This window comes from Carassius auratus, unplaced genomic scaffold, assembly GCF_003368295.1.
Source record: "Carassius auratus strain Wakin unplaced genomic scaffold, ASM336829v1 scaf_tig00034585, whole genome shotgun sequence".
Classification (NCBI taxonomy): Eukaryota; Metazoa; Chordata; class Actinopteri; order Cypriniformes; family Cyprinidae; genus Carassius; species Carassius auratus.
This window is the reverse complement of record NW_020526162.1, coordinates 159,421-175,282: the sequence shown is the minus strand read 5'-3', so window position 1 is coordinate 175,282 and position 15,862 is coordinate 159,421. Positions and strand designations below refer to the sequence as shown.

Below are 15,862 nucleotides of genomic sequence, written 5' to 3'. Positions count from 1 at the left end.
CATTATGTTTTTAGTGATCAAAACCAGAGAAAATATGAAGAATGGTTTTGGTACTATTGCAATTACTTGTGCAATGTGTTTGCCAAAGGTTTACATTGTAGATGTTAACTGCATGTATATATAACAAAAAAATAAAATAAAATAAAATACATTATTGAATATCTTTTTATTATTTACTTGCTCCTTTGGTTAAGATCAGCATGTGGCTCTACAATGCATGGAACTGGCATTTAAAAGCCAATAATAAAAAATAAAAAAAACACTTACCATTTAAAGAAAGTCAGAGATGAAGCAGACAGGTATTTTCATCTCAAATTTAGCATTTTGTGTAAATTGTATCAAAATCTCATATAGCTGTCAAAATAACAGCCAATAAAACAGAAGTTTACTGCTGAAGTGCCCTTCCGAGGCACAGGATCCAGATATTAGAAATGAACAGTATAGCTGACATCTTTTTTATTACATGTATCATATATTGTAGAAAAATAGGGCCAACTGGATATAAGTTACATATTTTATATGCTGACCTCTGATGCGTGCCCCATTTCGTCTCGCTCTTGAAAAATCTTGAAAAGAATGCAATTTAAGAGCAATGCTGTGGTTACTGAATACTTTGTCCATAAAGCTGTCTTTAACATGGGTTATTTGTCAACAAACAAAGCATTTTGTGTTTTACACCAAGTAATTTAAAGAATAGTATCTGTAGGAGTGGTCCCTAGATTTGTGTGAACCAAATTGTGTGAACTCTCTGGTGCAGTGCAAACTCTAGTGTGTACGCACCTTTTATACAAAGTCAATATTTTTATTAGTGCCGCCAAAAATTAATGGCAATTAATTGCACCCAAAATAAAAGTTTTTGTTTAGATAATGTGTGTGTGTGTGTATATGTGTGTGTGTGTACGGTGTATATTTATTATGTATATAAATACATAACATAAATATATATATATATATATAATATATAATATATAATAATCATACACAGTACACACATATATTATGTAACAAGATTATTTTTATTTTGCATGCGATTAATCGTGATTAATAATTTGACAGGACTAATTTTTATCAATTCATCATTTTCAGAACTGAAAAAACCTAGCATCCAAAATATTTTCAAATCTTACTGTCATACTAACTATGCCATGAACAGTTCAAATCTCAGTGAAGGGGTTCTTACCTGGATAGGGTGGTCCTGCAGGGTGTCCTGGAACCACAAGGCTGTTGGTTGGTAAGGTGGGTGGAGGAGGCAGTGTAGCAGGGGTGGCGAACATGGCCGGATGGCTGGAGAGGTGAGAAGGCGAGTGAAGGGAGTAGTGGGAGGAAGGCAGACCGGCGATGGAGAGAGGAAGAGGAGGAGCAGGGGACAGGAGGCCGCTGAGATGATGAGGGGAGTGATGCAGGTGGTGTTTGGGAGGAAGAGTGGAAGGGTTGTTGCTATGATTAGAAAGGAAAGATGGGATATGAGAAACAATATTCATATTATGGCAGTTTATGAACTTATAGCTACCAAATTCCAGTTTTGATTACAAATTCAAATGTGTTTTTGTTATAAGAGAAACAATGTGTGATTATATAAATATAATAAATAATGTATTTATAACATTTATAAAAAAAAAAAAAAAAAAAAGAGTTACTAACCTGATGTTGTGAAGACTGCTGTACGGCAAAGGATGATGATGATGACTGATGACTGGCCGGCTGTGGTGCGATGGGAGCGGGACTCTGTGCTCCAGTGAATTTAATTGGTTCCTCAGGAGGGAAGGGGAGGGGATAGGGGGCACAGATTCCTTCTTGATACTGAGAGGGTTCGGGGAGATGGGGAGAGGTATAGGTGCCGGGGCTGCCGCCGCAGCAGGGGCAGGAGACCCCGTAGGGGGTGACGCAGGAGTCGGACTTGAGATCGGCGGGACAAACGAAACGTCGTTACTTTGTTCCTGGCTACGCTGAAGGCCAGACACTTTGGTCGAGCTGGAAGTTTTGGACCCGAGATTCTCATTCGTTGGCGTAACTGTAAAGAAAGACACAAACAGAGTTTTAATTTTGTATCTATATTTTATACAAGTTGAGTTTTATACACAGTTTATATGCTTTAATTTTTACAGCAGGGGGCAAAAAAGCATAATGGATTTAGAAATAAATGCCAGTTCACAATCTAGGATACTGATTTATTTATTTTTTTGCTCAGGTGCATGTAAGCATCTCAAATCAAATGCACATGAAGTTTGGTGCAGCTGTCGACATGTAACCTATAGTTTGGGATTGGTTTGCCAATCTATCCATTAGTTTGCAGCAGGGTGAACAGAAACCAGCTGCGATGCCTTTTTCACCCACTGTGCATAGCGCTGGCATACGCCAAGACACCAATCGCATCCACATCTGTCTGTCATTCTCTCTGTGCCTCATCTCTCTTATCTCCTCTTTATCATTTCATCCCAGGTTTCTTTTCTTTCTGTATTTCTTTCTCTCTCCATGGGTTTTTATGAAGTGTTTAATCAGGTCATTTTCATGCTTGACTATAATCAGATGATCCAATTTTCTGCAAGCAATCCAGTCAGAATGAATAAATCAGAGCTAATTAAAGTTAAATGCCGTTCCCATTCATAGATTTACAGAGCACACAGTCTGCCATGAAATAATTATGTTTCAATTGTGCTGTGAAAAGGGATCACGCACCCTTTATACTGGCCTTTCAGAGACCCAACCCCCCTACCCCCCTGCTTGCTCGCTCTTTTTTTACAAGATATTTCCAGGATTTCAGTAACACTGCCAGGAGTTTTGTACATAGTAACTTCTGCTTTTGCTTAGTTAATTGGCATGCAGTGCAAGAAAAAACTAAACAAAAGAGTTTATCCTCAGCATTTTACAGACTATAGTCATTCAACGTAAAAGCATTGTAAAGTAATCAATCAATGGTTGAGATATATATATATATATATCAATATATATGTAAATCTTCGCATTAAATTATATTCATCTGTTAATCTACTTTCTAGATATTTCTTCAACAATCGCATGTTACCCAAAACCAAAGACTTGAGGGGCCACAAAGTTGGAGAATCTACTACAGGAATGTCCATATTGATCAACCACTAAGACCACATGTCCACCAAAGCATTTTTTCCCCCGAGGCTAAAGTATTTTTTCAATTGTTTTCAATGGGAAACATTTATTTCGCAATGCATCTGCCATATTATTTTACCAGATACTCTGTACTCAACTGAAAACACTGCGCCACCAAAGCACTCTCACGTGCTTCCAAAATAACGACTAAATTCAACAATTCTTCTCCCCTAAGTTACCATATACCGCCATTATCGAGATTAACATGACGTATGTGCATCCTTTCCTCTGCTCGTAAACAAGGCGCAGTGGATGCGTGTTCAATGTCAGCAGCACCACGAGCATGTGTCATGTTTTTTTTTTTTTCAGAAAAAAGTATTACCATAGCTTCATAAATTTACGTCACATGGACTATTTTAATGATGTTCTTGGTACCTTTCTGGGCCTTGAACGTTTCAGTTGAGTTGCTCTGTCTGCAGGGTCAGAAAGCTCTCGGATTTCAGGAAAAATATCTTAATTTGTGTTCTGAAGATGAACGAAGGTCTTATAGGTTTGGAATGACATGAGGGTTATAACAATTTTTTTCGAGTGAACTATCCCTTTAATACTTTGAAATATAATGTTATGTTGCCTAAATTCACTTGTAGAATTTAAAACTATTTGTTTTTCTCCATCCATCCATCCATAATAGTACCGAATTTTAATATTGGCCAATCATTGCATATCTTAACATAAAAAAAACAAAACAAAAAAACAACTGTACTGGTATATCACCAATCACACATCTATTTTATTGGCAACAGTGCAAGAAAAGAACACAGAAAAGAAAGACGGAGAGAGGAAGAGAGTAATTTAAGACAATATCTTCCCCAGGACACTAATTAGCACATTTTAATGCAGTCCTCATTCCTAACAGCTTAGTGCAGCCTCAAACAAAGAGTTTGAAAGCCTGCAGAACACATACTCTCTCCCAGGCCATTAAAACCTCAGACCGGAGCTCCTAATGGAATATCTGTGCTGGATTAACATACCACTTAATCATTAATGGACACCAATAATTGAGGGATAAATACGCTAGCTTGAGTTCTTGACACATTTCTCCCCAGCCGAATGTGTGACAATTCTTAAATGAGTCCATGTCTACAAACAGAACGTGTTCTTGCAAAGAAAATTGTCCTTTTAAGCATGTAGGTGGTGGAGCTTGTCCTTTTTTGCAGCTCTGGGTTGGCTTTTGAATGTTTTCTGGGAACGCCAGTGGTTAGGATTGGTAGGGTAAAGCCTTGTACAAGATTAGCGCAAAATGAGAAGTTCTACCCAATTGGTTGGAAAGGTCTAAGCATATGCATTCACGGATAACCCTGTTTTGCTAACTTTTCCTACAAAGCACAGAGAAGAAATATGTTTCCCTTCGGTAATGTTGCTGTGGAAACCAGCCTCAGAGGCACGTTTGTGTGGTGCAAACGGACAGTGGAAGTCAGTCTCCTCAGCTAGCAGTCTGTAGCACTTTAGGCACAATGGGCCCTGAGCTCTCTTTTAATGATGATTCTAATGGACCATAATGGCAGCCAGTAGGCAGGACAAGACATACAAGCTTGGCTTCTTTCTCATTAAAAAAGAGCTCTGTGAATGTCTCCGTTCGTTTGGATTCCTGCTGTACATAACGAAGGAATTTCTTCCCAACCAGGAATATGGCCGTAATCATTTTGCAGAAAATGTGACACAATGTCAGTCGAAATGAGCGCCCGGGCAGCTGGTGTTTTGTAACACTGCTGCCAGTGGCTGTACGTGTCTTATACAATCTTAGAAGGTTGTCACCTGTAAAAATCTTGTCAATTTGTGGTTGCGGTAAATTGTTAATGTGTCAACCTTACTGTGGAGACATCAGAATATGGATAGGGCAAGTCACCACATTAAAGATGTAAGGCTTTCAATTTTCTCAAAACATTCCATACTGTTGGTCCTGAAAGTCTGCCTTAGGAATCTTTTAATGAGAAGATAGTGCCAAATAAACTTGTAACTCCTTTAACTTTCAGTTTTGACAACTGACATTCCTCAAGGCAGAAATATTTATTTGAGACAAACGAGACCTCATTATCCAACACCAAGGTCGATGATAGATTTACTGTGCCTGCTAACAACAAAACCACACAACACACAAACTACATTGCAAATGGAGTAGGTTTTTACTGCTTACCCATGCAAATTAGGACTGTGTGATATGAAAAAAAAAAAAAAAAAACCTTATTGTCATTTTTTTAATCAATGTGTATGCGGTGCAGAAGCCGCATGGACTCATTTCGCTTTCTCACAGGACGCGTTTGCAGTCCACTCCTGATCCGTAGCTGTTTACCACAAACTTAACAATTATCCATTATTTTGATTTCAAATCCAAACGTTGTTTCTGAAAATGCTTTTACTGCATTGTGATTCAATTTCATCACAGTACGGTAATTCAATGTTTTTAATAGACATTCACGATTAAACTCAAAAAATAAAACTATGTGTTCCTACCTCAATTATGCCATTATTCAATAGTGCCATTATTGCCCTGTTTATCTAAAAGTGCACTTTTCCTGGTTTAACATCTAGCCAAAATCCATATGTTCACTGTGAAACAGAAGACATGATTCATATACACTTATTGTGCAATTACTACATTTCCGTGTCAATCCATGTTAATTTTTAATGTGAAAAATTTTGTGCACTCACTAATCTCTCTATGCTCACACGCTAGATATTTCTTTTCGCACCTTTATATTTCTAAACTTTTCTGTTCACATCTTTCGCATCTTTTACCACTTGCAGTGTGAACGTTGTGATCCGTTAACATGGGTGTGAAAAAAATATTCACCAAAGACGGAGTGAGTGAACCTGGTGTTACATATAAGCCTACGTCTGTTCTGTTCTTGCGTTTCATGTAAGTGTGCTGCATTCTTATTGGTTCGGATAGCATGCCGCGGGAGGTCGGGACCACGGAAAATCGTGCTATTAAGCGATTTAGAAATCGCAAATGCTCAAATCGTGATTTTATGATGATTTTGATTAATCGTAAAGACCCAATGCAAACATTACCACCCTGATGCAAGGGTCTTGGTTTGCTGCTTGCTAGGTGTTCAAAGTAGTTTTAGTGTACTGCTATTACTAGTTTGCCACTTAGTGGTTATGAAGTATTTGCCTATTAGCCCAATTTAAAAGAGCTCACTGTCAAAATCACTCATTCTATGGACTATTTTTGCCCATTTGAATGACCCATCATTCTGATTAAGAAAATTAAGAGCACAACTATTTCTAACCAGTGTCACAACACAAATGTATCAGAAATACATACATAAAAGCATATTTTCTTTTAATAAATCATATTATGTTTATTATTAAGTAAGATGTAGAAGTGGAAGAAGAGGAAAATGAAGAGGAAAAAGAAATAGGGTTATGGGGTTTGTTCAAATAGTAATGCTGAGTACAATTGGTAACACTTTCAGTAATTTAACAAGGAATACAATTCTTGCCATGCCATTTATGCCTAACAGTGCTCTTAAGCTTTGAACAGAAAAGCAATTTTCGTAAGCAATTTTCCCTGTAACATAAAACAGGCAACACAAGAGACTCTTAAGACTGACTGAAATCACAGCAGAGCTATTAGACACACAGACTAGAGCGCCCTCAGGAACACCCACAGATTTGTAGAGGTCAAAGGTCACTTTCTGAAAAGGGAGTAACACTCCCTTGGGACATGTTGGCATCCCTGTTCACCAGATGACACTTCAGCGTACTATTGATCGATCCTCTCCCCCTGCTGCTTCTCTCATGGTACAATCCCTCAAGGGACTCTGCACTTAACATGTGCATACTGTGGTAGAAACCACCAGCAGTGTCGGTAGGGGTGTGCATACTTGTGACGAATGGTTCCAGCAGAGGCAGGGTGTCCCCAGCATCGCCCCACAGCTGTCCCACTAAGATATCCTTGACCTCTGACCTCATTTCAGGCTCAGACAGCCGTCTTGGAACATCTGGAGAACTGCCGTACTATTGCCATTACAGACACACTGGTGTGATGAAAGCGTAGACAGATGGCTGTAGCTTCCACAGAAAATTATATTCAGGGATCTGAAAGCTTTTCTAATCTGTTTATGACTGACACTTGTACAACTTACAGCAAGTAATTGAATTTAAGACAGCTAAATCATCAGCAAATAGTACACAAGCACACAAAATGAGAAAAACTTCCTTTAAAATGCAAGTAATGGGACAGTTCATATTTTGTAATGAGTAGTATGGTGTTATGAAATTGCAGAGACATGAAGCCACAATATCATAAAAGTGGCTCTTTTTTAAAGCCTTAAGAGAGATGGCCAGACTGACAGATAGAACGACAAATAGAACAATAGAATGGATGGATGGGTTGATAGAATGACAGATAGATGGAAAGATCGAAATGAATGATGATGCATCCATCAATACATTCAGATTGATGGATGAATGTACAGACAGATAGTTAGATGCTATCTTCTGCAGTGCAAGACATTGTGGTTAATATACCGTATTTTTCGGACTATAAGTTGCACCTAAGTAAAAGTCACATCAGTACAAAAATACGTGATGACGTGGAAAAAAACACAAGTCATACTGGACTGTAAGTCGCATTTATGAGAAAACATGACAGTCTACAGCCGCGAGAGGGCGCTCTATGTTTTCAGTGTAGACCACAGGAGGACTGAGCAGCATAGAGCGCCCTCTGGCGGCTGTAGACAGTAATGTTTTCTCTTGGTTCATGTCAAATAAATTTTGATAAATAAGTCGCACCTGACTAGAAGTCGCAGGACCAGCCAAACTATGAAAAAAAAGTGCGACTTATAGTCCGGAGAATACGGTAAGCACATTAAGCATTCATGCATGCATACTTCTAAAGTACAAAAGCATCAAGTCATCAACAAACTATTTTCGACATAACACTTGAGACACACTAATCCTAATGTTGCACACTACAAATTTCAATGCAGCCGTGTCTATTTCCAGACTATTAAGCCCCCCACCCCCCATATAACAATATTCTCAACCGTCTCCTGTTGCACATGCAAATGGGAGATTATGGATTTATGTCTTAGTTTGTCTCTGTTTTATATGTAATGAAAACAGCTCATATGCAAACGGGGTCTTAAGATAAGGCAGCAGGGGATGCAAATTCTCTCAAATGACCAGAGGCCATTGATGCTTATTGCAAATACTCACACCACGCTGCCTTCTGCCGAGAGAACTCAAGCCTAACGCTACACATCCTGAGTTAATTTCCCTCGCAAACCCTGTGGTATATCTCTCCATCACCACTGTGTGCCAAAAAATAAACATTAATACTCATGCACAACTACAGAAATAAAACCTTAAGTAGCAAACTAAAATCTGCCTCCAGCTGATGAAGTCAACAAACAGAATAAGACAGAGGAATTTATCTCCCGAACAGGTGCTGTCGTCTTTTCACAGATTAGCGGCATCCAGACATGAAATTCTCTCCTCTTTACCAGTCAAATCCACTGGGATCTTCATCTCATTTCATTGAGCCAACAAAGTACACAGAATGCCAAAACATCTAAATCACAACTGGGTGGGTTACTCTAGCTGATGAAACAGATTTTGCGTTCAGATATGTTGATAATAATGCATACCTCGGGTCTTTAGCGACCCAGGACGTCATTCACTACCCTATCCCTCCATCCTTTTTTAAGTTATACATCAACTTTTATTATTCCTCAAGCCATTCATTATAATCAATAATAAAAAAAATACAATTCTTATATTAGAATGTCTGTATTTTATTGATTTTTTTTGTTAAAAATTGTATAGGGTTGCTAGCAACCCGAGGTATGTAATAGTGTAAATTTATTTTTCCTGCGCAACAATTAAATATCTGATGACTCAATATATGTAATTCACCTTTATTCCTCAAGGTGGCACTGTTTGATAGACAACGATGACGTGATGTTACACTCATAATTACCACAGGCATAAAACTAAAGAAAATCGTCAGCAAAAACTGAACTGGCTCGAATGGCTTTACTGCAGAGCAATTACTGTAGGTAATGATATATAAGTGTTATTAAAATATCAGGAGACATTTATGCCATTGCAGCAGTCCGGGTCGCTAAAGACCCGTATATGTAATAATGACTGGCATAACATCCATGCATTTAAGGGTTAAATAATTGATTAGTGATAAATTAATAAATCAATATAAAAATAAAATAAATGTAGGTCACACTCGCTACATTGCTGTACCCCTGATGACAAATGTTTTGCTTTTCCTCACTGTATAATATTGTATGCATTTACCATTTTACAGTATTATTAAGCTGTCCTACAGACGCATAAACACACAGTATTTCTCTAGAAGAAGTTTAGTTTAAGCTCCTCTATACCCATCCCTCCTAACACAGACATGCAAAAACAGCCTGTGCGTTTCAAGACAATTTAAGGGCCAATGACAGCTGGTGCGAATACATTGCTCCTCTATTTCCATCTCTGTTCGGGACAGGGCAAGGTGGCACCAGAGCACACCGGGTGTTAAGCTGCAACATGTTGGCTGGTGAAACCAACACAGAAAATCTGTGAGCACCTACTGTTCGTTTCAGAGATCTGGAAGCTTTCCGTGCCCTCCATGAACCACTGCTTCCCCATGCTGGGAACAGACCCACACTGTGCCCATATGGCTCAGACGGCATATGCCATCCTGTTTCATGCCATGCGTGATTACTGACGGACAGAATGAAGACTGGGGGGAAAAATGTGTATGAGGGTATTAGCTAAAAATTAGATGCAATGCTTTGTGTAACAAACATGTCATAACATTTTTGCCCTGACTTTCACATCTATGAAAAATGGCTTCATTTAATTAGTATAAAGGATTCTAGACTATTTAATGTTAAATAAATATTTGACCCAAAAACAATGTTGACTTTAATGCTGACGCTTTAAAAAGTATTATAAAAGGTACTCCATATGAATTCTGATGCTTTACTATAGCTTTTTGTAAACAAAAGAATTATATTTCAATGGTTAGTCGTTGAAAATCTTGTCAACCACCCTAGTTCTCTGTTCATGAACTTGTGATGTCTGATTTGTGACCAAATAATTTTGAGTCAAATCTTTTCAATGAACAGATTCACTAAATCAGTCTAAATGATTCATTTATTATTCAGACTGAATTAGGTCACCTCAGGGGAAGATTATCAATGAATAACAACATAAACTAACTTTGCATCCGTTTTGAAGTGCCAGTCCTTGTTCATTATATCTGAAAAAAGCATGTTTTCATATTTCCTCCTTTGTGTCCTGTGGAAAAATAATCTGTCATATTGGTTTGGACAAAATGAAGGTGAGAAAATAGCACCAGAACTATATATTCTGGATGAAAAAATTCCTTTAACAGTATCCAGTACTTCTGAAACTTTTGGTTTTAAGGTTTTAAAAACACAAGCTCTTCACTAATCTATCCGTGCCTCTGATGTGGGCTGGGCATTTCCAAGCGTCCCAGATTGTTTGTGTGGTACCACGTTGTGCCCAAACGGCTCATCATTTCATTAATTAGCTTGAGCTGCACGGTTGGCAAACGCGGCAGGCACGGCGGCAGCTGTCTGGATTGATTAGAGAAGAGGACCCAGCGCTGCAATTATCTAGATGACTGCAGACAATGGCTGTCTGCTCTAATAAAGATTCGTCTTACGGCTCAGCGGGGTGTTGGAATCAGCAGAGTCTCAGTCGTATGCAGGCCAAAACAACAGACAAATCTTGATTCCTCGGCCTTTGACATTTGGAGTGAAAGCCAAAATATGAGAACCACCCGTAAATGGCCACACAGATAGTTTTCAGTTGAACAAGTCAGTCCACATTTTGGGTTTGTATTAGTTTAACCTCAAAGCATGGGGCATGGATTAGTGATATTTTGAGCTCAACGAGTATTGCTTATTGGCACAAACAACTAATAAAAACATAAAAAATAACAAAAATAATGTTGGATAACCGATATGGTACCAATATATTGTGCATTCCTACTCAGTACCATGATATACATCCAAGTGCCACTCCATTCAAGAACTGATGAATAGAAGAACAGCCATCATTATAGAACATTCTAGAATGGCAGCCTATTCTCTCTTAGGTTCTCCGGCTCTGATTTCCATCCAGCCGACTCTCAGCTTCGCTTCACGGGGCAGTACCAGGCTCAGCATGGGCAATAATTCAACCTCAGCATGTCAGCTTTATTTAGCAGCATAATGCCCTTACAAATCCAACAAAACCTCTTTGTTACCCTGCAGGAGAGCATCCTCTATTAGCACTGCCAGCTGCTTTTTCCCTGATTTACAGGCTGCATAGAAAAGCAGGAAGTGAAACGGGAGGAGAAAAGCCAATGAAAAAAAAAAAAACGGGCCAAACAACATGGGTGAAAGCCATTTGAGGTAGTGAGCATTTTGTCATGGGAGAGCACAAATAAAGGTGTTCTCTAACAATGTTATCAGGCATGAACCTGCTTCAGACCTGTATGACATTAGGTGCATATAATATCATCTTTCAGCGAGTAACTGATTACTTTTCAGTGGAAGAGGAAACGGATGAATGGGAATCATTCAACAAGCCAAATAGCATAACATGGGTCTGAAAGAGCTCTTGTGCTTTCTTGCTTCTGTCTTTCTGTACCTGGAACTGGCTTTTCCTACCACGGTGAGCTTGCAGGAACAATCCCAGTTTGAAAGGCCTTCTTCTACCCGTCACACCCGACTTCTTGTTTTGACATTGTGGCCTTAGTGGCAAGGAGGTGTAAAGGCATACTGTCAATATTTTAATTCAGATAATGTTCCCTCAAGTGCTTTTTCACTTAACTGCTTCCAGTAAGAAAAAAAAAGAGAGCATTAGACAGAAACGCTTTGCTTGGTTTGCATACACGCTCGCTCGCACGCACGCCTCACAAGAAGGCACACATGTGGATGACCGCATGCATGTTTTTCAAATGCCTTATGATTTTTTTCCTTCCCTAATGACTCACCTTGTGACTTTATTATGAAATAATTCAGCCATCCCAAGGCACATATCTTGACATCTTCACGCCGAATTAAACTGGATAATCGGCTTTAAGCAGAGCTAATTGTATCTTTCAAAGTGTGTTATGAAAGAAAAAAAACCTTATCGAGGAAAGAACATGACAAACACTGGTCAAGTAACAGTAAGACCAACCATTTGATCAGACTTCTCACTTGATAAAAGAATATTGTTTTAAAGACGTCATTGTATGGACTGTTTAACTAAATTCCTGGGATTTTTCTGCATAAAAGCATTGCTCTTTTCCACTGAAATCCTTCAAAGATGCTTGAAGAGCATTATGTCCCAAATAATTGTGTTTCTATGAACACCTTAAAAAATTGTAACGCCTGAAAACCACACTGGATGAGATTAAAAACATTCCTTGTCACTTCACAGATTTATCATTCAATCTATATCATTCAAGGCTTATTTTTCAGGTAGGCTTGGGGCTAGCATCTGCCAAAAAGCTCCCGTACTTATCAGACCAAAAATAAATAAATTCCAAAAACTCTGAAACATCGTTATTTTGGAAGGAGGAGGACTTGGGTCCCTTTCAGAAATGCGTCACTTCGGTATGACACTCTTTTAAGAGGTGACATCCAAGTGTTTACAATAGCCAAGCATGTCCTTTCATGTAGAGAGGGGCTAAATTACAGCTCTGAGACCCTTTTGTTCGTCTCAGATGGGACTCCTCAGGTGGGTTTGACATTGGGATAGACACATGGGATAAGGTTGCAGGGAAATATCCGGTTAGTAAACACACACTACTTTTAGGCGACTTCAATCTTGCAAGAACAGAGCTAAACAATGGGGGAGAGGTATACAACGACTGCCAGTTTAGTTTCTTTAATGCAGACAGAGAAACTGAGGTAACCCCATACAGATTCAGAAAAAGTTTTACAAACATCAGAACGCTATACTTGCAATTCAGCCTTGTTCATTTGCATCAAAATTTAATATGGTGTCTACGCTGACCATGGTTTATGATGTATGAGCCTTTAGGCTTTAACCCATCTGTATAGACTTTAAGCAGTACAGTGGGGAGGGAAGTAATAAAGGCAGTCTGAAGGGGCAAGGAAGGTTTTGAAGGTGTGCCAGTAAAACTAATGGAGACAGGCCCTCTTGTCCTGACCTCCAGCACCACTCAGGGGGACCCGCTCAAACACGCATGTCTCCTCTAATTTCCTGTTAAAGCTCTTTTGCGCACACACACACACGCACAAAGAATTAAATTTTAAAGAAAATGCATTTTATTATTTAATATATTTCAAATGAAATGTAAAATCGTAAAAAAAATATATATAATATACATACACAACATGTACATATATTTATTTTTAGAATAGATACAAACATTTTAAATATTAAAACATATTCTTTCTACAACAGAAGTCATATCTATTTTATTTAATATATAATACATGGGTTTTATTTTCGTTCCAAAGCAATTTTTTATTCAATTTTGGACCATGAGTGCAATTCCTTTATAATAACCGAACAAAACGGAACACTTTTAAGGTTTACACATGAAAACAAATGCATGCATCTACAATCCAGCTTCTTTGTTTCATGGGGCACGTATTAACACATACTGTATTAAACAGTTGAGAACTAAAAATGGAGTAAAAGTGTTTTTTAAAGGGGTCATATGATGTGATTTCAAGTTTTCCTTTCTTTTTTGCGTGTTACAATAAGATCTCTAAAATTGCAAAGACTAAAATCTCAAACCCAAAGAGATATTCTTTATAAAAGTGAACGCTCCGCCATGCCTTCCTAAAATGCCTAGTTCAAATGCCCCCACGTCTACGTCAGTGTGTGTGAACATTTGCATAACATTGCCCAAATGTTCATGCAAAGAAAAGTGGCATAACTCTCGCTGTTGTATTGCTGCCACCGCAGTCATGTCGTAAAGACAACGTGTGTTTAGGTATGAAAGCAAAACTACTATGTTTGGCTTTTCAGAAGAGGACATAACTAGAAATCAGTGGTTAAGTTGTATTTACAACACTGTTCCAGAACAGTTCAAATCAAATATTCAGATGTGTGCAGCGCATTTTACAAAGGACTGTTTCCTGAAACCTAGGAAAGTAGCTTACAATGCCGTCTACACACAAAGGCTGTTTCTATAAAGAGGGGCAGTTCCAATTTTGCAAGGACAGTCTGTCGCTTCTAAAAAGCCTGTTTGTTTTCATATTAAAATAATTTACCACTGATTATACAAATGTAAGTTTAGAGCAGAGTATCGCATGGCTTGCTGTTTGTTGTTTGTCTGGTCACAACATAATTTTATGTTTACATGGCGCGATATGCAAGGCAACGTGTAAAAAGACAGTATAAGTCATTATAATAAGTAATTATGTCCCATTACAAACAAATGCTTCGTTTGTAATGGGTTTTATTGGTTTCGTGTTGTATAAACACATTGCATTAGAACAAATACACAAAATAATGTACATTTTAGCCATGTCATACAACCCCATTAATGTTTAGCCAGGATGCATAATGTGGAGCTTTTTTTTTAAAGATTGCTGTCCATGACTATACTAAATGCAACCTTTTAAATAGAGGTCCATCTATGTTTCCTACAGAAGTGTTTAAGTGCAAATAGGCCAGCTAAAAGCCTTCCAGAAGAGGAGCATTTTAAAGCTGGTTTGAAAGGGAGACCCAGGTGGTTCATTCTTGCTGAAGAACCTTTGGGCCATACTAATATTCTCACTGCTCCTGGTTCAAATTCAGGCTGTTAGTAAAGAAAAATCCATAGCCTCGGGTAGATAATAAAGAACCTCAGCTGCCCATGTAGATGTTCACCAAAACTGCGCTCTGTGTCATGCTTTCAATTTACTTGCAATCATGCATCAAAGGAGAAGACATCAAAACCATAATCCAGCATCCTCTTCAAACCTACAGGGGTTCACACCTGAGCTGAATGCATTTATCTCAGATATCTTGGATTCATGCTGAAAAATGTAAGTTTAGGGTGAACAATCCAACACATACTCGTAGGAACAGCATTAAGGTAAAAAAATTAAAAATAAAGGAAAGGCAATTGCAATCCAAAACTGAATTATTTAAATATTAAAAGTACAGAATTAAGTTATAGCTCATAAATTTGTATTTAGTTTATAATTTGTTTTACTTTAATTAAAAATCCAGTACTCTCAAATTTCTTTTGAGTGAAGTATTATTATGGACTGGCCATTATTTAGTGCTATAAACATGTTTTGTCTGTTTCAATCATACTGGAAGCCGGAGGGCGCCCTCTCACAGAAAATCCATATATGCATCACAGAAGTAATAGAAAACAATGATGCTCCAGGAAATCACTAATATGTACAAAGCCATCCAGCTATCCCCATAGCTGAATTAAAAGATTAATATCAAATATTAAGCAGATAAACACTTGACTGTGAAAATGTATAGTTTATCGGTGTTCTTCAAACCAACTTAGGTATTTTTGTAATAATTATACATATTTACAAGCCATTGATTATCAATGCAAAACTGGAAATAAATAATGAAATAATGACTACTGTACTGTGCTCGCTTAAGAAAACAGATGGCGGGGGTGGAAGGGGAATCAAGCGGGATTTTGTGTTGCTATTGATTCGCAGTCTCTTTTTAATGCTAGGCCTTCCGTATTTGTCAGTCCTCAGCACTCTGATTGGTTGAACACTTATTTTTCGGTTGTTTGATTTGAGTACTGTGCGTGCACAGATAAATTGCCAGGTTTTTGCAT

General features: G+C 38.1%; 1 protein-coding gene across 10 annotated transcripts in view; it reads right to left on the bottom strand.

Annotated features, from left to right (window-relative positions):
- The window catches only part of LOC113081542 (autism susceptibility gene 2 protein homolog), a 173,351-nt gene that overhangs the window by 13,861 nt on the left and 143,628 nt on the right, over window positions 1-15,862 (bottom strand). For 9 of the 10 annotated variants that reach the window (XM_026253621.1, XM_026253629.1, XM_026253624.1 and 6 more), the window contains 2 exons: window positions 1,642-2,011; window positions 1,181-1,437 (listed from right to left, as the gene is read on the bottom strand). In XM_026253621.1, the coding sequence (XP_026109406.1) occupies window positions 1,181-1,437; window positions 1,642-2,011 (627 nt within the window). Of the gene's footprint in view, window positions 1-527; window positions 567-1,180; window positions 1,438-1,641; window positions 2,012-15,862 lie in introns of all 10 variants that reach the window. The other variant, XM_026253625.1, reaches the window with a different exon arrangement.